Source organism: Aythya marila, assembly GCF_965140915.1.
Source record: "Aythya marila genome assembly, chromosome: 9".
NCBI classification, from domain to species: Eukaryota; Metazoa; Chordata; class Aves; order Anseriformes; family Anatidae; genus Aythya; species Aythya marila.
In genome coordinates this window covers 12,741,407-12,769,353 of record NC_139050.1, presented here as the reverse complement: position 1 = coordinate 12,769,353, position 27,947 = coordinate 12,741,407, and the positions used below count along the sequence as shown (strand labels likewise).

The 27,947-nt window shown below is 42.0% G+C and overlaps 1 protein-coding gene across 2 annotated transcripts; it reads right to left on the bottom strand.

Moving 5' to 3' along the window:
- Positions 1–20: 20 nt before the first annotated feature.
- Positions 21–27,947, bottom strand: KLHL24 (kelch like family member 24). 2 transcript variants are annotated; one of them, XM_082766885.1, is made up of 8 exons: positions 27,862–27,947; positions 19,862–19,976; positions 15,407–16,394; positions 10,183–10,367; positions 9,070–9,188; positions 7,862–8,050; positions 7,259–7,447; positions 21–6,070 (listed from the first exon to the last, which is right to left on the bottom strand). In XM_082766885.1, exons 3-8 carry the CDS (start codon positions 16,324–16,326, stop codon positions 5,870–5,872), a joined length of 1,803 nt encoding a protein of 600 aa, XP_082623011.1. In that variant the 5' UTR covers positions 16,327–16,394; positions 19,862–19,976; positions 27,862–27,947; the 3' UTR covers positions 21–5,869. The 2 variants fall into 2 exon arrangements, with proteins under 2 accessions (XP_082623011.1, XP_082623010.1); XM_082766884.1 differs by lacking the exon at positions 27,862–27,947 and adding an exon at positions 21,426–21,575.

Genomic DNA, 27,947 nt, shown 5'->3' with positions numbered 1-27,947 from the left:
TAAAATAAAGCACAGCCAACTATTCAAAAGGCAAATGTTTATTAGGTACATTGAACTTAAAAAAAAAAAAATACAACACAACTTTCAAAGAATTATGCAAGAAATACATTTAAACGTAACAGGTAAATGTTATTGCGATTGCACTACATGACAAAGTCGCTCTCCTGCTGTCAGCACAACCTGGGGATGTACACGCCGTGACTTGCACCGAGCCGTCTGCGCGCTTCTCCAGGCATCATCTGTGCTGCACCAGATCGTCCTTGAAGGCGAGATCAGCTCCCAGCAGAGCTTAAACCTTTCCCGTTTCAGTTAATAAAGAAACTGGCAAGGAGAAACACGAACTGCTGTTTTCTTCAGTCAAATCGAAGCATGATTTCAAGTGAAGAGAAAAATATCATCTGGATAAAAGTTCAGGAGGTAAACTTTCTTTCCATGGCCAAGTAGTTCCTATTCATCCAAAGTGCTACAGGTACACCAAAAAGGGAACGACCCGCATAGGTCTAGCATTTACATAGATGAAATTAGTAATAGTATATTACATTCAAGTCTCTTGATTTCGCTTATTGCCGTGCTGCATCATATTACTGCTTTGTATGGTGTATATTGAACAAGACGCTCACAACTGACAAGTCAGCGTGTTCAGAAACATCAGAGAACTGTACATATTAAGGACAGGAAGTCAAAGACTGAACTCCAATCTTGTCACTAAGGAGTGCTGAAAACAGCAAAGAGAAAAAAAAAACAAATTTCCCTAGATTCAGTCTGCCATAGCACTGCAATAATGAAAGCATTCTAAACAACAGGTTTAACCGTTCTTCTACCAAATGATTTATTTCTTTTAGAAGGACATCAACAGTCTAGACAGTAAGACCGATCCTAATAAACAAGAAGAATAATCCAAACTCTTTTTCACAACAGATAAAAATATAAGTGAATTCAAGGCACAGATAATTTTTCAATATTAACGCGCTATTTTCTTTGGAACTAATGACACAAAGGAAGCCATAATTACATTATCAACACGCTGTACAGAGGGCCTTTTTATATGCCTTACTCAGAACAGTATTATCATAAAACGATCAAGAAACTATTCACACATGGATGTGCACACAAACAGGAGTACAGACTGGAGCATTTCAGTAGAAAAAAGTTCCTGTACAGTTCTTAGTAATTTTATCAGGGCTATATACTTTGAGTAACAAATTTATGCATAGCATTAGTTATGGAGAAGCTGACACAAGGACATGGTGCATCTGGTTTGGGGCCAGGATGAGGCTGCTTATTGTTTTGTGGTAACACTCGCAGCGCTGACATGACCATGATAAACTAAACGACAGTGAGATGGATATTTATTAATGCCATATGAAATCATGGAACTTGTGGAAACTTGTATACTAGATACATAAATAAAAAAAATCACTGTTTGGCCCCCAATCAGATTGCAAATCTTTGCATAAAAATCTCATCTGAAAAAGATTCTACTTTATAGAACCTTTATATATCAGATTTTTTAAACCAGGCACAATGAAACATTTTATTTGTACTTTCTTGTATTCACAGGTCTACATTCAGACAAAAACATTCACGTTGCCTCACAGTGATCACATCTTAATGCTCTTGAATTGGCTTTTGCCATCTTCAGGCATGGAATAAAAGATATACTTGTCCAGTTAGGCAAGTAGGAGAAATGAACCATTGCATTTCCTGAACATTGCCTCTAGAAGCCCTTGACCAAGTATGCATCTTTATCTGAGTTAGGAGTCTCAATAAATGGTAAATATTTTTAATATTATTATTATTATTTTTTACCAACTGAGTTTCAGCATCTGTAATTGCAAGCTGAACATCCTAAATGTCTTGGTTCAGCAAACCCAGAAAATGCACAATCCCTTGTTTTCTCTTGCTGTCATCCTCCCCTCAAGCTTCTCTGTGATCTCTTTGGAGCTGGAGCAAGTTCACAGCTCTACCTACCCACTACAAGGCGCAGCTCCAGCACACCCCTGTGCCTTGCTTGGGAGGGAAACTGAAAGTGAGTGAGGCTGCTTTCTCTTGTCCTTGGCCATCAAATAAAACAAACACAGAATAAATTGAGCATTCATCTACAATAGGGTGGTAAGCTCAGCTATTTGAGGAAGAAGCTGGAGCAGCCAGCTGTGCCCCTGTTCTCAAGCAAAGTGACCATCAAGCACAGGTAATCAAAGCTTCCTCTGTGAGCCTGTCAAAGTGAGCACCTCCAGTTCCCGCATCAGCAGCCTCTGAGTCTTGCAGTGGTAAAAACCTCATTTATAAAGCTTGAATGAATTATCATAAAGGCCCATATCAGCATCATTTGCATTAAAGATACCCATGAAATGGGCAGCCTTTGATGAGAATTGCATGGGTAATTAATTAAAAACAAGCAACTATGGATTCTTGCTGCTATAGCCTGGAAAGCACAGAGCTTAATTGACAAAATGTACATGAGGCCCATACTGTAAAATTAACTGTCTAGCAGTACAAATGGAAGAGATGCCACAAGTTATGCCTTTTTAGGCAGTACTAAGAGGGGAGCCTACAGCTAAGCCAAATGATTATCAGGCAACATTGTATGCTTGACAACTGAGAGACAAAGGGATGCAGTGGCTGTCCAGAAGCAGGTGGCCATGGGCTATGCTACAACACAATACTCAAGCTTTCCATACAGAGCCTTCTCAAAGCCAGGCCACAAGGCAAGATCACCTTTCTTCTCAGTTAACATCATACTGCTAAGAATAGAAGGATGTCTCATGAAGTTTCAAGCAGGAAGTAGTGGATAGCAAAATGGAGAAGGAAAACATTCACTCTGGTTTCTTTTTAAGAGTGAAGCACGTAACATTTATCTGTTTAGTGGAGTGAGATACTAGCCAACTCTTGATTTTTGTTCTAGGTGTGACTTTGGAGACACCTGATCCCCTCTTCTTGTGCATGATTAAGCTGAAATTACATCTTAAGCAGGTGGCCCTGCTTTGGTGCCAACCTGTTACCATGCATGATGAAAGTCTTGATTATACCGAAAGATATTCAAAGTTTTCTCTCCTGGCTGAGAGGGAAACAATGAAACATGCAAACAACACAACTTACTGCTCAACCGCAAACTAATCAGCTAGAGAAGTCAGTTTTAATCTTTGAATCCATCTACACCTAAATGAAATACATCAGAGAACAGGTGACTCAGGAAAGCAATTTCCTGAATAAAGCATCCTTCTAGGAAAGCAGTACATTTTCATTAAACCAAAGTTGAATTGTTCAATTCTAGTAAATCTAAAAATACTGTTCTAAATAGAGCAGGTTACAAGTGAAAATTACTTACAGATTCAAACCAAAAGACTTGTTTGTTTGTTTTGAGGAAATCATAGTATGAGTAACTGCCCTTTCAGCAATACTCCACGCCTAACTGCTCAGCACTGAGTACAGGTTCAAGAACTGTAGCTGTAGAGGAAAACTTCTTTACATTTCTGCATTTACTGGTTCATTAAACACTTTCATTTTCAAAAATAGGTAGCGGTACATAATTAAGAAATTTCAGTTTATAGCTGTATTTTCAAAACCAGAAAAAGCTGTATTTACATAGTGCAGTATTATAACCAGGTTAAAAGATACCTATACATTAGATGACACTGAATCAAGAATGTTTAAAAACAGTTTAGCATGACAATCAACATCACACATCTTAATACAAACAAGAAGGAAATCAAAGGAAGGGAGAATACTTTTCAAACCGCATCTCTAATGAAGTGCTCCTATCATTTTTTACATTGTCATTTACAACAATAGCACAAACTATACAGTGTTAGTATATAACATCATTAATTGGGCAATTACTATTGCTATTGATGGACCTTATTCACAGGTACTGAAATAACCTTTTCAAAGTAACACTTGGCAAGCAGGCACAAGAAACTTAGAAAAAGATTAAATTTAAGTCTTATGTTACCAAATGGCTTCCTATTCTGGGCATTGTGAATGTGTTCTCAGGGACCCATTTCCTAATCACATCACTGACATGCAGAGATTTTATCAATATTCTTAACATATACAAAGCAGCGTTTGGTATTCAGCCCATAACTGTTATTTTCGTCCTTTCCTGAGGTTACAAGTTAATGCATCACAAAAGTGCAGCTCCTAGTGCTCTTTAAAAGTCACGACCATATGTTACTGAAAATGACGACTCCCAATTTGGCATAGCTTCACTGAGGGTCAGAATTTCCATCTCATGAAGAAATACTCTGGGAAAACAGATGGTGAAGAGAGTCCAGTGGAACAAACGACGTTCCAGAGATGGTGCTTGTTTTCACCCTCCTGAGCAAGCATGTAGACCAGAACCCTGAGGCCAGGGTGCTTCTGCAGGAGCCTTACGTTTTTCTCTGCCCTGGCACTGACCAATTTCACTACTGGCTGCTGTCCTCAGAATTCCTTTGAAACGGAGTTCCTGAGTTTTTTGGTGATTAATAGCAAACTGGTACATAGAAAGTACTATACATTTTGCAACTCTCAAGTGCTATCTCAGTTCTCAAGAATTTGTGCCTCAGTTGCATAACTATACTGGAACTATGAGACAGAGTACACAAATATAAGGAGGACTTTAAAGATTAAAGAAATACCTTTACTACAAAAAAAATCCGGGTTGAAATACAGGCACTTTCTAGGCTTCAAAATTAGCCAAACATGTTTTGTGGGAGTTACCCTCATATGGCTATGTGGTCAGCTCCACAGCTCTTTTTCTAGTGACATAAGGGACCTTTCAAGAATCTCTTCCATCTGTGGCCAAGCAGCTTATAATACAGTAGTCAAATTGAGCTAGAGTGATTGTCTGAAGGAAGGCCAGAAAATACTTGGTGGGTAACTCCACCATCTCTGCAGATGACAGATCTGGAAGACCAATTTGTAAGCTGTAGGGTACAACCTGAGTTCCTACCTCTTCTACCAGGTAATTTATAATGCAATTCAGAAAAGCGGTAGAATTGAGAGTTCTTTCCTTTATTCCTTGAGTAGTTCAGAGATGCTTCACATTGAGCAGAGAACAAACCCAGCAACTTCCAGGCTTTAGTCATATTATTCAGGAAGTTAAAAACCAGGATTCCAAATCTGCTTCACAGATGCATACCTGCACCCCAGTAGTCGCTAGTTTTTCATGTCATGTAGCCTTGTACTTCTGACAAGCATTTAGTAACACTATGAATAAGGTCCATAGTGTTAAGGTATGCAATCAGCACTGTAGTATGTTGCAGTGGCTCACAAAACCACCAAGATGTCACTGTTCTCCTTCAGAGAAAAGCATTTCTCAAGTATTCTAATATTTGTCCTATGTAGCTTAAATCATCCCACCGCCCCCTCCCCCCTTTTTATTTAAATCCCAAATCATGCATGATCTTAAATAAAAGATATTTGGTTAAACCAAATAATCTGCTTGTAAGAATGCTTTGCATATGTATTGTAATTAGACAAGCTTTTTCTTAACTGTAATTATTACTAGATACTTTGAAAATTTATTTGCTACATATTTTTTCAATTAGCAGAACCTGAAACCTTGTAGGTATTGCTTCTTAGGACACAGGCACAACTGCTTGTGAAGGCACTTTCCCAAAAAGCTTCCAGGATTTTAACTACTTAACACACATAGGGCAACCTCTCTGATCACTAGTACAACATACTCTGGTAACTATACAGATTTGTAGACTAGTTTTAATTTAAATTAACCCCTGCTTTTTTTTTTTTTTAAAGGCACAGGATACAATTTTCATGACACTTAGGAAAGGGCATTTTCCCACTTCAGGATTTAAAAACCCGTCTTGCAGCAGACCACTGGATTCAATCCTGCCATTTCCTCCTCCCCCCCCAAGAAAAAAAAAAATTACAGTTTAAAGCCTTTTTCATTATATCTATGTATCGTCACACAGCCGTGATATGATACTGGCCTGGGCATAGCTGCTACTCCTGTGATAATGCCTGTTGCAGGATCATAGCAAAGAATAGTGTCTGTGGCTTCACCATTTTCTCGTCTTCCACCAAGGATATAGATTTTTCCATTACACACAGACATGCCACAATTCTCCTGTTTCAAAATATACAAGTGAATACATGATTATTGAAAAAAAGACAAAACAACAAGATCTCAATTCCTGCACGCCTACCGCAGTTGAAGGACAACATAGTAACTGCCATTTGTAAACAGACTTTATTTCCTTCTAAAAAAAAAAAAAAAAAGAAAAAAAAGAAGAGCAGAAAGCTCAGCAGTTGGAGAAAGCAGCAACACAATCCTACAGAAAGGGCTATTTCAGGTCCAAGCCTTCAATTTATGTAGCTCACTCAAGGGATACAGTGGAATACAGCTGAATATCATACTCAGAGATGACCATTTAAATAGGTGAGATAATGAAAGGGGAAAGATAACAAAAGGTTTTCAGAAAAGGGACCACAGCAGGTACTATTGATGCAAAAAAAAAAAAAAAAAGAAACAAGCACCTTGGAGGAGTAACAGATAAAGAGGGATGTAAACAGGGGATAAGATAAAAACATGACTAAGAATGAGTAAGAGGTGACAACACTATGTCATATTTGAGACAAGAAAGTTAAGAGTTTTATTTTTTCCTTAAAAACAGTAAAACAGAGAACTGAGCAGAAAATATAGAAAAGAGAGGGAAAGAAAAAAAACATCTTTGTCAAGGTAGGAACAGCAGAGGAGGTGACTGGCAGATATTAAAGAACATAGGGAAAACTCAACACACACACACTGTACTACTGAGGGGACACTTTTTTTTTTTAAGTGTAGCCAAGTATTCCATAAATTGAAGTGATACAGCTCACTGCTTAAGTCAGATATTTCATGCTAAATAGTATTTTTTTTTTTCCACACTGTAAACACATCCTTCAATGCTTTTTGTTGCATTGAAAGGCTTTAATCAACTAAAAGGAAATTATTATTTTCAATCTAAATTAAAAAAAACAACATGTAATAGAGCTTGACAGAGATCAATTTCTAGACACTTAAATGTTATCCATCATACTGTTATAGTGTCATCCAACAGTAACTGCTCTCAAACAGATAGTGCTGGCTAACTGACATTCAGATGAAATACTACTAGTTTAGAAACTCTTCTTGGTGGTTTTGAATTACATAGATGAAGTAGAATCAGAGATGCAATTTTGCCAGGGCTAAACAAGTCTCTAATTTTTTTTACATGAACATATTGACAGGAAATGAATACTTTTCAGGCATCTACAGCCTTTCAGTGTTTATTACCTGTCTGCTGAATGTATTCTGTACATGTATCCAGTAGTCTTCAACTGGATCGTAGCAGTATATTGCCTTGGTAAGACCACCAGCAACATAGATCAGATTGTTTAATGACACAGCTGTAATGCACCTTTTCGCAATAGGGATAGTTGCACGGAGCAACCAAGAATTAGTATCGGGATCATAAGACTGAACCTGAAAACAAACAGGCACATGGTATTAGAAGTCTAATTGAAATTATGACATGGAAGACCCACAGAGATTATAATGAGATTCAATAACTCAGCAACAGAATGAAGTCAGTATTAATTTAGGTCCATATATCAATAATGTCTTTATATGCACTATATTTAACACCATTTTCCCAACACTTTGATTTAAACATTCACACAGCTCACTTAATGCGTGAAGCCAGTGACAGTACCCATCACAGAGACCAAGTAATAGCACCCTAATGAGACCAAGTCACAGCATACTAGTTAATGTTTTCTACTACATTTTCGTACTGTAATTCCATCCCCCACTCAAACTGATTAAAACAGCACGATGTATTTTTAAACCAGCATTTCCCTTTACTGTGGATAGAAGATACAAACCCAGTTAACCAACCTTGTCAGAGCACGTGTTGTCATCAGGACCACCCCCGATCACAAACAGTTTGCCAACGCAGCTCGTGACTGCTGGAGAGCTCACAGCTTCTTTAAGGGGAGCCACCTCTGTCCATCGATTGGAAAATGAATCGTAACACTCCACGCTGCTGAGGCGGTTTTGCCCATCATATCCTCCAACAACGTATACCTATGCAGAGTGGTGAAAAGTATCATTTCATTATTAGATTAGTTATCACATTTAAATATTCAGTTAATGTAATGCTGCAGAAATCCTAATTTGTTATATTAGTGAAGGGGTACTATTATAAAAAATATGGCCTATCAATTTTTTTATAATAGTTAAAAACTCCCAGGTGAGTTTCCATTCAGTCATACATGGAAGAAACAGACATTCAAAGCGTAGCATTATAATAAAACACAGAAGCTTGCTACTTGAATGGCACTTGGAAGAGAAGGCATTTCTCTGCATTTCACTTGTTAAAGATTACATTCAGCAACAGCAAAAAGTCCACCTGCACATCTTTGCTTTTCTCCTTCTTCACCCCCTACCTTGCTTACAAAGATATTTGTTCTCAGTTCATAAGCCTCCTTTCTTTCCTGTTGCTTCTCTCATATTTAAGAAGCAGAGTTCGTTATCATGTGTCTACCTTCTTCCCTTCACTTGTTCCATTTCTAAAAAGAAATGTTCCAAGGGGCAACACACACACACCTTCCCTAAGTTTCATTAATGGATTCAGTTGCTTTTAAAGGCATATATACCTTTAAAATACAGTAAAAATTTCTATCTTCTCGTAGTAAAATATTTAACTTTAGTATAAAATAGTAAATAAAAGAGCACAGAAATGGGGAACAGAAAGCAGTACTGCTTTAAATAACTACATAAACCATTAAACTTTGAAAGCATTTTTGGAATGGACAAATCCTGATATATGTTTGCCTGCAAAGAAGTTGCTTCTTGGAGATCAGACAGTTCAATGAAAAGATCAAAGAACTGTTGACAAGTAACATGATTTTCATATCCATGGATAGCATATGACTGATCAAGAGTACAGTTATTTAAAGCATTATTTTATTTGAAAATATGAAGTTATTTGATAGGGAGTGCAACAAGGTAAAACTAAATATGTACATGTATGTCTTTCTCCACTATTTTCTTATACATGTAGAATATCACAGCTAAAGAAATTATAAATATACTTCTCTTACTTTACCAAGAAGCACAGCCATTTTATGACGCCATCTGCCTTTATTTAAGGAGGCAACTCTGATCCAAATGTTAAGCTGAGAGTTATAAATCCAAACATCCCGACTATTGATTCTTCCGCCTTTAAAAACAAATATGTCAATCTGAATAAATTCATGCTTGAATGAGAACGGTCAACTCCCAACATGCCCCTCCACAGTGTGTAATAAAATTATATCCTGTTTCAGCAATACAGATCTTTATACTTGATTGGAAAAGTCAGTTTCAGTGGATTTAAAAAAAATAAAAAGATACAGTAAGCTATTTTATGAGGAGTGGCTGAAGGAGCTGGGGTTGTTTGGCTTGGAGAAGAGGCAGCCCAGGGAGATCTTACTGTATTTTACAATTACCTGAAATGAAGTTGTAGTGAGGTGTGGATTGAGCTCTTCTCCCAAGCATCAAGTGATAAGCTGAGGGGAAACGGCCTCAAGGGGAGGTTTAGATCAGATATTAGGAGAAACTTCTCTACTGAAAGGGTTGTGCAGCACTGGGATAGGCTGCTCAGGGAAGTGGCTGGTCACCATCCCCGGAGGTCTTCAAGAAACATGTAGATGTAGAACTTAATAGCATGGCTTAGTGGTGGACTTGTCAGCACTAGGTTAAAGGCTGGACTTGATGCTCTAGAGGTTCTTCCCAACCTGAATGATTCTGTGACTTTACTTCTGCGAACCATAACATGCTGATATCATACTAAAATGCATTCAAATCTCAAGAAATAATCTAATGGCTTTTTGCCCAGATTTCCTTCAGTATCACTACCTGGATGAGACACTCCAAACAGTTACCTTAAGGGTTCATGCCTCATGACACATTCTTAGCTGCTACCCTCTATTTGATCCATGCATCCACTTTCTTTGTGGAAGTTTTGCTCAAATGACAAAAGGGAGACAGATTCTTTGGTTAAACTAACATATGGTACTTAATACCTAAATTAGCAGCTGTACCATAATATCTACCCTTCCTAAAAGGCTGAATGAGAGGTGTCTTAAAACATTGCTCATTTTGCCATAAAGGCTGGCATAAATATATCCCCAACTCAGGTGCTAGAAGTCAAAACAGTCAAAATGATTATTCACCTGAAACAAGAATATCATTCCGTAGGGCGCACACTGCATACTCGGACTTGGTAAACTCTGGAAGTTTAGCCAGAGACTTCCACTCTCCTGTTACAGGATCGTAGCACTCGGTATATGGCAGGTTAAAGCCTCCAACTCGTTCACAGCCTCCAACAACAACTATCACCTCTGAATAACCAGTTGATCTAAAAAAGCAAAAACAGAAAACTAAGATGTTAGTTATTTATTAGAACATGAAAGTCAAACAGCACTGTCTACAAAAACTGCTTAAGTAGTAATAACCAGAAAGCTTATTATTTGCTCCTATACCATCCCTCTCCTCTAACCACTCCGCCCCCAAACAATGACAGGTTTTCATTGCTTCCTCTTGTCTCATTATATGAGATGTTAGCACACAGACTTTTTTTTTTTGCATACATGGAGTCACACTGCAGAATAGTATAGTAAAGAAATCCCAAAAATTAAAAATACAGGAAGCCCATAGTCTAATAGATTTTGGGTGCATAGAGATATCAGAAAAATGTTCAAGGTCTTAGACAATTAGGTGAGTAATCTGTTGCAGAACTGTAATTATCTCTTCTTCACACTGAAACCAGTCCCCATTCCCATCAAATGTTATGAAATTTATAGCACTTCACATTGTTCAAGTATTACACAATTTAAAACACCTCTAAAATGTTTAGGTTATTTCCTGGAGAAGGAAAACTGAAGGCAGAGTCATCAAAATAAAGAGGAAAGAAAAAAATCCTAGAAACAATGCAGTTTAAAAAAAAGCACCACAAATATAGAAGAATAAGTGTAGTGACAGACTGAGACATTAAGGAATGCTAAAACAAAAATTCAATCCTAAAATGAGCACTAGAACTTGGTGAAAAGTTTAGCATTAGACAGTCTGCAGTACATACAAATAAGCTTTTTAAATTCTGTTTCATGCTCTTTTTCTCCAACTAGCCTGATCCTTCTGCATTATACATATTCCATGTTCACAGTAATAGAAACTCATTGTATTTTAATCCACATTTGGATGTACCAAACATCTTTTACATACAAATCAAATTATGACTCAATTTAATTGTTAAAACCTATAAGTTATTAGCATTTCTCAAAATCTACTCTTTTCAAGTTTTTTTTTTTTTTAAAAGAATTCTGTGCTGATAGTTATTTCAAGGACTGTCGTCTACTAACCAAGTATAACAATGCAACACTGACTTGATTTTTAGTAAGCCTTTTTGTTGTCCTGTGTTTTAACTTTGATCTTTTTAACTTTGATATCCAAATGAATAGAGAACTCATTTGTATCGTTGCTGCAAACTGCAGTCTTCTCTCAAAAAAATCTCCTTTTGATTGTATTTGAGATAAATCTCATGATCTGTATCCAAATTTCCTATTATGTGGACTTACACACATACTAGCTTATAAAACCCAGTGACATTTCCCCCATTTTGAAGCATCAAGAACAAAACTAGCTCTTACTTTCCTTGTCACCACACATCACAAGATACATTTCACTTTCTTCTCCAAATATTTTACATAAAAACAATAAATGAAAATGCACTATAAGATTATGCAGTGGAGATCTGTAACAGAGGAAGCACACTTACGCACCTGAACTAGTCAGAAGAAACACTCTCTTCAGCTGCTCAGCTTTGAAGCGACACAGGTTCCTGGTTTCTATGTATTTACTGTTATTGTTTTTCAGAGGAACGACTCTGAAAAGAATCTCTCAAAGATTAAGGGAGGGGAACTTTCTGTGCCAGCAAAGCATTACCCAGAAAAAGAAAAGAGCTTTCTCAAGAGCAAGATATTTGTCTCAATTTGCCTAGAGGCAAGCCCAAACATATCAACTAACTGCACATACAGAAGATGTTTGTTCGTTGATTGCTTTTTAGACTAGAACCAAGGCTTTGACTTAATGAAAAGCTTACTGTGCTGGACTAGCAATCTTTATTTTAAAATTAAATGAAAAAAACTGGATTGGATAGGGCTCTTTATGAATTGCAATGAGAGTTTTGCTCTTTAAAGGAAATATTAGTTCAGTAGAATATTTTAAATCCACAGAAATAGCGTTTTCTCAAAATTTTATTACCTACATAGCCATATAATTACTTCAGTTAAAAAAAAAAGTAAAATTTTTCTCTGTTACTTCTTAAAGGAGCCTTGTACTGCAGAGGTTTTAAAGTTAGATCAAAAGCCCTCTAGCAGGTGACAGAGGACACATCAATTAAAAAAGCAGAAGGGGGGAATACACACAAAGAACATACAGGCAACATCTAATGCCAGAAAAGAACTAATGCTGTAGATGAACAGAGACTAGAAGCTGCCATTCCCAGAGAAGACATGATCTCAGCCAGCAGTACAAGAAGCCCTCCTTGTAGCACTCAAAGGTAACAGTGAGAGCAGAGTACCGGAGGTGAGCTAAAACAGGCACTTAGGAGATTCCAGGAGAGACCCTGTGGTTACTTAGAGGTCAGATAATGGAAGAGTGGAAGACAGATAACAGAATATCATAATCCAGGACATTACAAAAAGAGGTTTCCTGTATTTTTGTCTGCTGTATGCAGACTTTTAGCCTAGGTGACAATGCAAACCATCACTGTGTTAGCTGGAATGAAAAACTTTCAGTAATTTGAAGAGATTCCATTCGAAAACACTTTAAGCTCAGGAGATAAGTTACAAGGTTTTTAAGTTACATTTTCTCCTGTTAATTCACTTGTGTAGCAAATGGGATGACAAATGTGCAGTGAAATAAAGTCACCTCCTTGGGAGAAAAAGTAAGGAATTACATTAAAACTTTACTAAAAGCCAAAAAGAATGTGTTGAGATGTATAAAAGTAGTAACACCTAACCTGTTAAAGTGAACATTCACACCATCAGACATCTTTAAAGGAGCTGTGTGATTAAAGAACTCACGGATATGTGAAAATCTGAAGATAATTTGAGCCATGCAGATGTAAAAGCGTGCTTTGTTTTGTATATGGAAAATCATTGTTGCTCACTGCTTCACCTTGGCTTGGAGATTTGCTGTACAGCACAGCCAGCAGGGGACAAGAAAGACTTGAAAGGAGTGAGACAACCTCAAGATGTCACTGTCATTGCATAAATGTAACTGGAAAGAACTTCAGAAAGACCTTGTGTGTTTGTCAACAATGGCTAGTGGCATACAACATTAAAAGAGTGAGCAGGTTACCCCGTATTTTAAACTTCTGTTTACTTCAGATTAACTCTTTAGTAGCTTAAAAAAAAAAAAGAAAGTTAACCAAGAAATGCAATCTACACTGTTCTCCTAAAAAGAAACATGTAGAACCCACTCTACCCATAATTGCATATATACACATACAAGGAATCACGATTTCTGTAAGTTTCAGTAAAAGCATTGGTTTGGAAGCTTCTGATCCTGCAGTTTCATTTTAGAAAGGGTTCATATATTTAAAAAATATTTAGAGGAAGTCAAGAAAGAAAAAACCTTCCCAGTGTCCTTTCCTCCCTAAAATCACAAGAAACACCCAGAAAAGGTGTGATGAGAACATCAGCAAAGTGGGACCTGGTAACTGTTTTACAACAAGACCTCTTTTTGCTATAGGCAACCAAAACAAATAGGCAACAGAAACAAACGACAAAGAACTATTTCATGAATGTAATATAGAAAAGGGGGAAAAAATCCTGCTGGGAGGCCAGCCAGCTTCTCTTTGTAAATTACTTCTCTCATTCCTGCCTACTCAAATTCAGCAGGACTTATTAAGTCCAGCAGTGAAAACACAGACACCCACCCCAAGATCACCTGCTTTAGACAAGGAATTGAATTTACAAATGGGAATGCCATGGTGAGTCTATTCAGAACCCCAGGTACCATGCACTCTGAGAAAGGTTTTGGGTCTAAGCAAAGGTGCTTTGTTGTTTATCAAAGTGAATAATAAACTCACAAACACCACACCAAATACCAGAAGATGCAGCCCTCTCTCCAATTCACAAAACAAGGTCTTTGGTCTAAGCTCTCAGATCACCACAGCTCCCCCCGCAGGTCCAAGCTCAGGGAAGGCTTCTGAGACTTGCCTTCGCCAGTTTCCAAACTGCAGTAAACCAAAAGCCTCGACCCTCCATGGCACTGTACAGCTTTGAAAGCCAGACAGCAGGGCTGCAAGGAGTTTAAGAGGAATTTCTTCTCTCACAGCAGGATTCAAGACTGGAAAGCCACTAATGGGACAAATGGTTTCCAAATGTCTTTTGCCCTATAGGAAGGCCTGTAACACATGCCAAAAAAATTAAGGTTTCCTGCACAGTCACCGCACAGCAACCACGTATGACTAAGAATAAGAATAAACAAAGAGGAGTAACTCCTAACACAATCTAACTGTTTGTCCAGACTAGAGCATTGCATCACCTCAGCACAGCACATGATTTTAAAACTGCAATTTAAATCAGCTGGAGTTAACAAACTGTCATGTCAACTACCAGGCAGAGGTAAAGCTCTTACTGGGAAAGTTCTCTTTGGGGCAGGGGGAGGATCATAGCCACCACTGACCATAAATGCCAGGTATGGTCTTCCTCTTGCAAATTCAGTCACCATTTGCATTTTTGTGACACATTATTAAGGAGCAGTAATACTGGATTATTCAAATGTCATGGAATAAGTATGAAGTATTTCAGGAACTGTTTTGTAATTCTTTAAAAATGAAAGATACGGTTTCTTTATTGTTCAGAACCTGTTGTTCTGTTGTCTACTGCAACTTTTTATACTACTCCATTCGTAAAGCATTCTGCAATGCAACGTGTTCTGTATACATATCCTCATCCATATCCTTTTTGGCACACTGTGCACTTAACTGTTATAAAAAGAAAGAAGGTTGGGAAATGGAATTGTTTACTTGCTACAGCATAGTAAGCTGTTTTCAAGATGTTACCACTGTATGAAATAAGATGTCAGCCAGCAAACATTAACCTTCAGAAAATATTTTACTTACAAGGTCAAATAGCTGAACTTACCCAAGTGGTCATTTACTCCATAGCAACGGAACGATCTATGCAAAAAAACTCCTTTATTTCTATTTTGTAGACATGTGTGGGCTTCATGTGTTGTGGGGAAGTACACAGGTGTAACTGTAGTGCTCCAGAACAGAGAATAAAATTGTCTGAAAAATATTTTTGTTCTGGGAGTGTATACCAAACATCTGTACATCAAACCTTCTCCTCCTATTACAGGAAGAAGTCAAAAAAATTATTTCCTCACCTGCGTGGCCTAGTCCTGGGAGACATCATCTCATTTCCAAGGATATGGTACCGCCGGGCTTCGTGCAGCAGCTGATAGCACTCTGGGGAGTTCTGAATCAGCTGGTCCACCTCTACAGTCTGAACAAAGTAGTTTGGGTGTAGTAGTGGGAGCCTGACATGTGTCAGCAGCTCATGCAACACTGGTCTTCGCAACTCAACTGCCCGGTACACCCAGCGCATGACAGCCTCAAACACCATCTCTTCCTTAGTGATCACCAGTTCATCACTGCAAATGTAATCAATAAGCTCATCTTTCCCCAGCTCAAGGAACTCTTCATGCTGGGACACGTCTTCAAATGTCTGCAGCGCGAAGTTCCTGCACTTGGTGAACAGTGTCTTGAGCGAGTGCGTATCGGCAAAGCGCTGGATTCCCAGGCAGTTACAGGGATCCAGCTGCTCCTCCAGGAACTTGGCACAGGCATCACGTAAAACACTAATCTGAAAGAGGCTGGATGTTTCAAAGAGATACTGCACGTTCTCTGTGGTGATTTTCACCTTGCCAGTGTACACATACTGCAGAAAGCAATCCATGGCTTCGGCTAAAATGCCGTTGATCTCCACCAACATCTCTCTGCTTTCTCTATGATCGTTGCAAAACATCGCTCTGAAGTAGCTGCTGCAGGCTGAGAGAACTGCTCGATGGCAGGGAAACTCCCGTCCTTCCACACAGATAATGACATCTGTGAACAACCGGCTGTCTCGGAATTCATTGAAGATCTGGAGAATGCTTTCAGCATGCGATGATCCCGAGGAGAAGTCAAAAAACTCAGGGCCTGACAACGATTTTGGGTCCATTTCAAAAACTTTCCGCTTGGTTGCAGGGGAATCTCGTATCCCACTATCCTCTCTATTCAGTCTGCGTCCCAATATTAGTACCATTGTTACATTAGTTGGCTATAGAGTCATTGAGAAAAGTTGTCTGAGTTTCTCCTTTGCAGTGCTACGGTCTGAAAAATTAAAACACTTCAGTATTCAGTTCGGTATATTCTACATCACAATAATTAGACAAGACACTTGTTTGGTCACTCTAATAATTGGCACAAGTTTTGACCTTTTCTAGAGGTGACAGAGTATTACAGGGCAAATGACCTTGTGCAGGGCAATGCAGCATCATCTGTTTTGTGTTAAATACACACCATACCCTATGCAGTGTACGTATATTACGCACAGGCATTATTGATGACAAATTCTGTCTGTCCCAGCACCGCAGGCATTGCCTTAGCATTCAAGATAAATAAAGTGAGGCCTCAGCTCTGGCAAATCACTTTACTGACAGAAACCAAGGGCCTTCCTGGATAAAGACTCAGAGCTTGGGCTTTTCTCATTCTTTCAGTGTAATCCTCATTTCAGCTGGAGCCTCCACTTAACACTATCAAAAGGTGAAAAAAAGAAGAATGAAATTTGCAACATAAAAATTCAGTTGAGATAATAATGAAAATAAAGGAGTGATTTATGTTGATCATAACACAGCTTTATGACACTAGTGTTTAACAACTTTCAGTTACCTCAATGAACAACTTGGACTGTAAGAACTGTTTTTACGTTTTTATTCCCTACACCTAGAAGTCAGTTCACTGATAAGATTTAATCAATTATGAGTGTAAACTACTAATGTGCAAAACAGAATGGAGAAAGGATTAAATTTACTTGCATAAATAAATACTGAAACTTGGCACCAAAGGGAATTTACTGAGTAAAGGCCGATTTTCTGTTTTCCAAAGTACAACTAGCAAAAAATTACTAGCAACATTTCTGCTCACCTTCCGGTTTCAAGAACATGGTGTACAACTTCCCCCAGCACACAAACACACAGTAATACTATCAGAACACTGAAGTTGCAAAAATACTGTGTTAGTAAATGCCAAATCTCAAGTTTTCAGGTAAAGAAAATGCAGCTGATTCTGCAGATACTGCATATTAGACATAACATGATAAACCAATCAAGCAGCACCAGGGCTCTTTGCCTCTCCTGAACTTTAAAATGAACTCGATGACTGCCCACCAAAATATACTGAGGCAGCAAGAAGCTGGGCAGAACGCCCACATGGGGCTGACACAGATGCCACTCCAAACACACTTCCAAGTCTAGAAAGACATATACTGAATTATGTTAAAACTTACAGAAGTATTTATTCCCTAAATAATCCAAGAGGTTATGTTCAGTTTCCCTCATTCCCCACTTACAGCCAGTAAACATTAGCACCTAACTAATTTTCATTTCCTGACATGCCAGTGTCTTTCAGAGCTGCAATTACCCAATCCAAATCTGGCTGCACCATCGCTTAATATAGAATACCCAAAAAAAGAAGGCATTGTTCCTTAAAAAACAAACAAAAAAACCCACAGCACCTTTAAAAGATACTGTCTTTATAAAGACCAAGAATACATGCTGTACATCTACTTGTTGAGAAAAGATGTTTCTGAATTCTCATTTTCCATAAAGAATTCCTCACACATATTTACGCAGCAGATTCTTGGTACGACTCATTTATTCTACAAAATACTTCTTTTAACTTGAATTAAAATGAGATCAAGTGTCACTTCACTGTCTGAAAAACACTGTTGTGATGAGCATATCTAGTAAGATCTCTGAGGCAATCAGTTAACAAGGCATAATTCCACAGCCTGATCTGCAACAGATACTCTATCCAAGATATTTCACAACTGTTCTACCCCATAATGACGCAGGCCACATAAAAACCGAGAACAACAACCACCACTGCTGCAGCCACCCTCTCAACGGCTCTGTTGTTAACACCCTAACCCTTACACAGGGCTCGATCTGCAGTTAACTCCACGCTACTCAGAGTGAGAAAGAGGGCAGAAACAAAGCACCAGCAGTAGAAAAGGGAAACAGACCTATGAAAACAAACACTAAAGGCTTGATTCTGGTGTCACAGTTTTAAGCCAGAATTTCACTGAAGTTAATGGAGCTTTTCCAAAGCAAAGCTAGCCTGGAATCGGAAACAAGACACTGGCATATTGCATGAGAGGGGGAAAAAAACATGTTCAAAAATCAATTATGTGAGCAGTTAAAAGTCTTAAAAGAACTGTATAACGCAATCACTACAAACAGAAATAAAGCCTCTGGGTAAAGACTGCTCACTGGAAGAAGCAACATCACCTTTATGCTGGGAACTTGGAATAAGACGAAATTGGTCAGCAAATGATGGTGGTTCTGTTTGTTTTTAAATGCCATAATGGGTTAAAGAGATGAGAGACCAAAAAATCCATAGAGCAAAAATTAAGCCGGGGATAAATACCACATCATCATGGATAAGAGACCAGAATGGAAGAGTTATATTCCACTACAGAAAGGACTGGTTTTGAATATACTAGGATTCGATTTCTACCCAGTTAATTACTTCTGTTGGTTTGCTTAAACTAAGTAATTATGTAAGACTATAACACTACCACATGTTCAGCTCCATCAGACATGCCTACAGTTCAGTTTTCTTGCAAATCTTGCTCTGGCAGTCTTAAAATGCCACTACTTCCAGCTGCCTGCCCCATCTTTCAGTCTCATAGCTGGCAGAGAAGAGGGGAATCTGTGCCTGATGCTGAGCTGTCTGACACACAAAGGGGGACAAAAGACATACCTGGCTGCATCTTCAGTGTATACAAAGGTGCACATGCCTGCAGACTCTGCATTAGAAAGCATTTTTTGGGTAACTTTCATAGTGAGATCTCTACAGTAAGTTTAGACAAAGCAGAAAAAAATCCCTAAAGGCAACTATTGGAAATTATTACAAGATATATTAAAAAACACAGAATGCATTGGGCTGCTTATCTGAGTAAGGGGCACCAAAAAAGAACCTTAAACAAATCAATGCTATCTATTCAAAAGAAATGGAAAGGAAAAAATAATTACACTTACATCAACAGGTTTTAAAAATGCTTTAACGACATGGCTCTTACATGAATATTACCTGCACACACATCTCTAGACTAAGCTGGGTTTACTGAAGATAAAGTTCTTCTACTTCCTTAAGGTCTACCTTGTTTGTGGGCTTATCTACAGAAGAGGTTCCTCAGAAATAACCTCAGGGTAGCTGTCATTCAGAGGTCAGTAAACCAGGTACACACAATGTTTGCCCTGACACCTTGTATCAGTAAACTGTTCCTGTACAAATTACTTTGTTACTCTGAACTCATCCTGCCCCCACAGCAACACCCCCATGTTTTTTTTATCCCTCCCCTTTCCTCCACAGCTCTGTCAACAGCTAACCACGTGCTGGCTGATTCGGTTTTGCTTTTTATCGCAGAGCCAATTGGGCTCACAAGCAGAACTGACGGAGAGAAACAGGAGAAATGTGCAGCCCACACAGAGGCGAGGCTGCTGACAAACAGCTCGTCAGCAGGCGTGCCTGAGCTCTCCCTCAAAGCTCGCCCTAAGGGTGCAGTTTCAGAGTACCTGAAGCTGAGCCTCTGCTGCTGCCAGGGGAGGTGGCTTCCACCACAGTGCTGGCACCCGCTGTTCTCTCAGGTCAACGCTGGTGCTTGTGTGGCATGGCAGGACCGGCAACCATCTGTTTGGGGAGAAAAAGGAGGTATTGGGTACACGTGGCTGCCCCAGGGAAGGGCAAGGACTGTCCCCAGGCCCCAGCACTGCCACAGAACATCACGCCTGCTGCTACCTGGCACGGTATTTTTAACAGCTCCCCTGAGGTAACACAACTGAAGTCAGAAAATGAAGTTTTCTCCCCTCTCCATCCCAAATCCCAGTAACTCCAGTGCAGCTCTGGCTAACAGCTTCAAACAGCTCGACCTGCACGCGTGCCTCGTCTCAGGTGTACGGACACCACGGACACCAGTCAGGGACTGTTATCCACTGCAACACGCTGCTAAACCCACATGTGCTGAAAGTTCTTAAAAAAAAAAAAAAAAAAAAAAAAAAAAAAAAAAAAAAAAGACAGAAAAAAGCATAAGCTTTCCCTCCAGTAAACACAGCATTTCTTTTTCCTTCTATGTGATGTATATAAAGAAAGACACTGGTTTTACGGGACTCATTTTTTACCATTATTTATTGTTTTGCAGGAGAAATTTAGTGCTTGGATGACACTCAAGTCTTCTACTACAATGTAAGTCACTACTATGGGTAAAAAAATATTCCGAATGCCGAGATTCAGTAATAAACAAGGTCATGACACATAAAAAGCTTAAGTGTCCTCAAAAATCATCAGGCAAAAACAGGAACTGATTTGGACATGAGACTATGATTAATTAAGTCCAAAAAAGCCACAAGCACAGGAAAAAAAAAAAAAAAAAAAAAAAAAGCAAGAAAGTCAGAACACCTTTATCAGGTGCAGATTTTAGGTAAGTTTTTGGTAAATGAGCGGGGTAAACGAGGGGCAGGCCACCACCAGCCCCGCTCCCTCACGGGCGGCGCCGACCCGAGCACAAAATGGCGGCGCCCCCCCCCCCCCCCAAAAGGCGCATGCGCGCCGCCGCCGCCCGCTCCCCTCGCCCCCAGCCGCCGCGCGCACGCGCGCCCTCCAGCTCACCTTCACCCCGGGCCGCCCCAGCGACGGCCCCCCCGCGCCCCGACCAATCCGCGCCCAGCTCCGCGCCGCGGCCCCGCCTCCCCCCGCCCGCCCGACCAATCAGCGCCCGCGGGGGCTCCCCCCCCTCCCCGCCGTCCGGGGGGCGCGGGGAGGCGGCAGCGGCGGAACGGCCGCGGGCACCGGGGGGCAGCGGGGGGGGGGTCCGGGAGCGCCCGGCCCCGCTCTCCGCCGCCCGGGCCCCGCGTGGGGGCCGAGACATCCCCCCCAACACACATACACACGGCATCCGGCATGGCACCGTCTCTCCGCCGCCGTGACGCCGTGCCACCGCCGCCCCGTGCCTAACGGGCCGCGCCGCGCCGCCCCCCGTCCGCCCCCGCCTCAGCGCAGCACAGCGCAGCGCCCGGTGCCCACCCCGCAGCTACCGGGAGCCCGGCGCTGTCAATCGCCAACTGCCCCCCGCCCCGCACTCACAGCCGAGCAGGGGCTGCGCCGGGCCGTGCCCCGCGGTGCTGCTGCCGGTGCCGGTGTTGCCGCGAGGCTCGGAGCCGGGCGCCCGGTGCGGTGCAGGAGCGGAGCCGTGCGGGCCTCTCCCCGCGGCCGCCGCCGGTCGCGCTGCCAGCGCCGCTCAAAACAAAGGGGCTGGCGGGGCACGTGACCGGCGGGCGGCACCACGTGACCCGCGGGCAGCTCTGGGAGTTGTAGTCCCGTGAGGGTGGGGGGGGCACTGCACGGCCCCGGCCCCGCAAAGGCCTGTGCTGGCCCCCCCCCGGGCTCCCCCCGGGCTCCTCTGGTACACACCAAGCACTAAGCACCAAGCAGGGGCCCTGCCCGAAACCCCAGCCCTGCCCGACCCGTATTTCACGCTCCCCAATGGCAAAGCCCCTCGCCCCCCTCCCGGGCACCGCACAGCGCCCAGGGTGGTGTGAGGGCGGGGGGCTGCAGGCAGGGAAGCCGGACCCCGTGCCACCGCTTCAAGGGCAGGTCGCAGCCTGTCCCGCAGCCCGAGCGCACTTCATAGCCAAACTATTTGGACAGCGGCCCGCGCTCCGGCACAGGCCGATGGAACATGCCTGGGAGTATGGAAATTTATTTTTGCTCTGCCCTTTAGCATAAGCAAACTCGCAAGTCCGCGGCACGGAGTAAGAAAGCGAGGGCAGGGACGTGCATGCTTAAATTAAGTTCATTACCGGGCACTAAATGAGCCTTATGCAACCCTGCGGAGCCAATGCCGGCAGGTAACGCTGCGTTTGGCTTCCTAGAAGGACGCCCTCTCCGTACTGCCACTTCTGGCTGAGGGAAAGGAAGAAATGTGGCATCTGTTAGGTGCCACCTTCTTCGCTCTCCTGAATTCTGGGCATCAATCACAAGCACAATGTACCTTTACCACAGGCCAGCCCTGCCAGTTCCTGCCTTCACCCTCCACCAGGAGTGCACGCCGTGTTGTGTCTTTGTGTTGCCTGACAGAGCTCCTCCACTGGGGAAATCACCTGGAGGAGCAGAACGTACTTGGGGTTCCCGGGTTGATCCGCACTGGAGCAAACCAGCCTCAGATTTTCATAGGCTGCATAAGCTCCGCTTTTCCCCCTAGTTGGGCAAATTGGAGCTTTGCAAAGCAGAATTAAAATCCCTAATTAAGAAGCTAAGTTTCTGAAAATAGACTGAAGATATCAATTGATTCTGGCATGTAAATCGTTTTCACTAAGATCTTTAAAAATAATGAAGCCTTCAACCATTTTCTGGCTGCGCTAAAGCTCAGAACTGCTTAGCACATTTAATTATAGCTGAGACAGTTCAGTCAATTTTTTCATTTGCTGCAAGAACGACCCCAAACTAAACAGCAAACAAAATCAACAGACAGTTCACCTTGTTTAGTACATTTGCATTACAATAACTTTTTTCACATACTGAGGATAGAGAAATTAGTAACCTGAAGCGTTACTTATTACAAAGATATTAAGTCCAAAAAGTACATGGACTAAGAAGAATATTTTTACCTCACAGAACTTTTTACCTGATACATCCTTTTGTCTGCCCTAGTCCTCTGATTCTTTAACTCCTGGGGTTGTTATGACTGTGTACAGATCACTTCAGAAAACAGAAGAGGGATTAAAGGATGAGTCGTGGGAAGGAAAAAAAAAAGATATCAGTGAGTCAGCTTGAAGGAGCTATCTGCAGGGAGTGTGTTTACTCCAATCAAAGCTGCACGTGGCAAAAATACCTTGTGTGAAGAGGGTAAATGGGGCATTTAAAATGAAAATATTAATTAAAAATGCTCATTGAGCAATCAATTGTTTCATAATGTGCACATGTATGCATGCAGTCACATCCAGGCACTTCCAGTTCTGAAAGCCAACGTCACCGAAATTAGGGATAGCTGAGTTGCTATGACATCCTATTGGTCTTCATTCCTCTGCTAGCAGGGGCATTGGTTGTTGTTTTTCAAGCTGCGCTGAGCATTTCTCTCAAAATAAGCAGTTGTGTGCTGCGTGAGAAGATGAAGCCAATTATTAAAGATTACTCATTTCTATAAAGCTTTGTTAATACTTTTTTAACAATGTAAATGACTTGTAAAGCATTTAGGCCAATATTTTCAGAGGAGGTCAGGGATTTTGGAGATTTTGAGGTATCTACAGCTGGCCATTGGAAAGCTCTACACTAAAATTAGAAGCCTACTTGAACATTCTGGCACGCATCCAGTGCTGTTCATGTGTTTTTCTGGCGGTGTTGTATTTGAATACCACCGCCGTCAGGCACTTTTCACACACATTTCAACAATGCAGTCAGTGCGCCACCTAAACGGGTCAGTGCATTCCTCCGGATGAAGACGTTAACTATTTTAAGAAGTCCTGTGCCAGTATGGTCCTGAGAATTTTCCTCTGTTGTGGGGAGCGTCTGAACTCCTTATCAGGCTTTTCTAAAATTTAGCGAACCCCAATGGTCCTCAGGTAGTTTGTACACACAGAAAACAAAACCCAAGGACAATCCATGGTTTCTTTTAGTAGCTATTGACTGTTAATGGACACCTACCCTAAACAGTTCAAGGAAGGTCTCTGAGCTGAAGGAAGGAAGAGATGAAGGCGAGCCGTAGCCACCACAAGCTGAGTGCAGGAAGCTGGAGGAGAACATGCAGTGAGGTGACAACTGAACACCAAACCCCTTGCACTGATTGCTCAGCAGGGAGAACAGAGAGCAACAGAGACCACCTGGTAAGTGAGCAGCACTGAAAAGCCTCAGTGCAACACAGGGATTGCATCAGAGCAAGAAGAGAGTGAGAAGAGACAGAGTTGAAGGTAGAGAACGCAGGCAGGTAATGACTGACCCTGCCTAAGCAAAGGCAGGAATGTCCCGAAGAGCTGTGCAACACAACGAAGTGAACACCTCTCAGCTCCAGGAAGAATAGCTTCTCGTGTTGCTAGTAGTTTTAGTGGACAGAAAGCTTTGAAACGAAAGGTGTGTGAAGTGACGACATCCCTGTACGTCCTGACGCAAGCTGGCACAAAACCTAAAAGTAGCAACAGCAGCCATTCAGCAAGATTACAGGCAGTCAGCACTGAGCAAAAGGAAAGGTGACATTAACAGCAATTTGTGAGCAAAAGAGTGAGTTCAGTAACTGTTGAGGAATTTACTTTTTGAGTATGCCAGGAAAAAGGGCTGACTAAGTTGCAGTATGTGAAAATGAAGGAAACAGCATTGAAGGAGAGGCTGGATTTTGATGAGGATAAGGGGACAGCAGTCTCTTCCTGTGATAAAAGTCCTCTCAAAGGAGTACAGGGAATACAACAAACCTTGCTAAATTCTTTCCTTTGACTGTGAATGGCCTTTAACCATCATCCTGCCCAAATCTCTGTGGGTTCCATAGGTCCCACTGACTGCTGTGGATAACCAGCAGGTACCTGCATTTCTGTGTGGAAGGAGGCTTTCCAGGACCGCTCACTGTCAGCCTCTCCTCCCATCACCTGTTTAAGACAGCAGCTGCACCAGGTAACACCATCTCATGCCAAATTGGCAGGATGAGCGCAGGCCGTGTCCCAAGGAGCAGAATGGGACATCCTCCATGGCCACATGCAGCACTCAGGGCTGGGGCTGGGGTGCAGTCCCACCACCCACATGCTCAGCAGCTGAATGCAGCAGAGAAGGGCCAACAGGCAGCACATACTGCAATGAAGGATGAGAGCCACTTGGCAAAACATCGGCGACGCATTTACCAGTTCAGCCCTGCCATCAGCACTGCGCATCCCCCTCTGCATGCCAGTCCTCACTGGGCAGCCCAGGCTCCAAGCCCATGCAAATCCTGCTCTTCCTGCTCATCCCAGCAGCCTTTCGCCACTGCACAAGCCTCAAAACAAGGTCCATGGGAATAGTCCTCCCATGCAGAGAGGAAGTGTCTACTTTTCCACCCAGTATCTCCCATCTCCCAAGCATGGGAGAAGACTGGGAGTGGAATTCCAAAGCTGAAAAGAACGAGTGTTGCATCACCGCTGCTATAAACACAGAACTATTTCCTTTTTATGGCCCTTACAGTACCAAGAGAACATGAAAACAGTGCCTAACCCAGCAAGAGAGGGACAGGATCTGCCGCTGTTTGTCTGGATCTTCTCTTCAGGGAGAAAAAAGAGGCAGAGAAACAAAACTTGTTTGAGCTCTCATAGCCACACAGGCGAAGACTTGAAGGGAGCTGCTCTTGCAGAATGGCAGAGAGCTGACACCCGCAGTCACTGGCCTAGCACAAGATTGAGCGAGGTACCTGCAAAAACAGTTCCCTGAGCAGCAGAGAAAATGTTCCCACCCAGCCCCGTAACCACAAGCCCAACCACAGCTCCTTCATGTTCGCATTAAGGGCAATAGCATTTTTTCACTGATTCCTACACCACAAGCCTTCCCTTTATGCCACACTGCGGCAGAGCACTGCACAGCTCCAGCTCTGCCCTTCAGCCACACTTAATAGCTCTCTCCTCAAACCATCTGCCAATGCTGGGACCAATTAATAGGCATGAGCATTGCACCTCTTCATCTATAAGACCTTCAGGCATTTCTCAAGTTAAATAAATCCTTTCTCCAGTCCAAATGACTGTGAAAAGCTTTGTCTGCCAGTGAAGCAGAATATAAGGTAGGCTTCCTGAAAACACAACTTCGAACTGATGTGCGCGTGCCACTGCGTCCCCAGTTTGGGAATCTCAGACTTGCAAAGCTACCAGTTGGTAGCATCTCCGGTGCTTGCAGATCCATGCCACCAGCTCCTTCTGGCTCACCTCCGGCAGCAGGGTGAGGCCCATACCTGTTTACCCACTGGTCAGCATGGACCCAGCAGTGGCCACGGGTCCCAAGCTGCCAGCTGCAGGAGCAGCCACCCCATGTGCTGAGCAGGTCCACACAGCGGTGATGCTGGGGCAAACCTCCAGATGGCCTTTGCCACCTTACAGTTTGGGATACGCCTTCACTTTGGTCCTTAACAAGGCCCAAAAGGTAAAGTTAATCCATGAAGAGTTAGTTCTGCAGGTGCTCCGTGATTTTTCCCTCCTCTCTTCGCAGCCATGTGTGCTGACTGGCGCTGCCCCTCCTTTCTACCACACGCACAGCTGCCTTTTTCTCCATTAACAGCATTGCCATGCCAAGCAGTGTTTCTCCAAGATGAGTGACAGGACTTGACTCTCAAAAGGCAGATACCAGGACAACCGACAAGTTTGTTCTTAAATCCCAGGCTTACTGCCTCCAGCAGAGCAGCACAGAAAAAAGCCCCCTATTCTCCAGAAATTACTGGTGGGACTAACCGACCTGAGTTCCCAGCCCGTGCCCTTTGTCTAAAAGCAGGGGCTGCCCTGGGCATGAGCGGACAGGGAGCGATGTGGAAACAGCTGCTGTGTGGATGCAGCTGCTTTGGAAGGGCACACAAAATCCCTGCCCGGATCAATGCCCCGGTCACTGACTCCTTCGTAAACAAGGTTTGGAGACTTGCTCTGAGGCCTAAAATGGGACTGCTCCCAGACCTGAAATAGCTCTAAAGGAAAGAGCTGTGTGCTTCTCTAAGACAGCTCAGCTCTGCTCAAAGTGCTAAGCCAGCCTGCAGCAACTGCTGATCGCTGGTCCTGGACAAAGGTTTGTCTTAGGAAGGCGATAAAGAAGAGGGCAGCCCATGTAATCCCAGGAAAAACACCCTTAATGAAGGTCTGCAGATTCCAGTGCAGTAGCCAAATCAACATGCTGTTTTGCCAAGGAAACATTGTGAAATCTGTGGTTTACTCTTTGATCCTAAGCCTTCCCTACGCATCTATTCATAAGCAGTATCATTAGATGGAAACGATCATAAAAATAAGATTGGTCAGGTGGTGAGCTTCTGATAATAAACAGATTCTTTTCTCATGGCATGGCCAGCTATTAGACTTTTCTAGTATACATCAATCCAGTACTGAATCTTGAAGGAACAATGAAATATGTAAAGTACTGCATAGAGTATGACAGGTTTTCTTAGCCTTTTTCATTAACATTTTTATGTATGAGACAGTATTTTGTAATTTTAAAAGGAGAGGAGAAGTGAAACAAGGAACAGGTCATTACTGTAGACAGGAAGCAATAAAAAGGCAAATACATGTCTCATTTCTCTAGATACTTGTTATATTTATGTTATTTTTATATATTTTTCCTAAAATAAACGTATTAATATCAATCCTTTTTTTTTTTTTTTTCCTCACACTGAAGCACACTGACAAGAGTATGAAATTTTGAAGCTCTTCCGTCTTTCCCTGGGACAGGTATCAAGGAAATGGAAAATGCATAACAAAAATTCTCCATTTTCTTTTTAATGGGAAAACTACATTTTTTTTAAAAATCAGTATCAATTGGCAGAAAAATAGAAGTAGCATTTCCAGGGTTAAAATTCTAACATTAGAAGTGACAAACGTTTAAAAGTTACCTGCGTTCTCAAGCCTCTGATGATTTGGTCTCCTCTTTCTCCAATGCCATACCTCCAAAACCCACGCGCAGCCGGGCACACCTCGG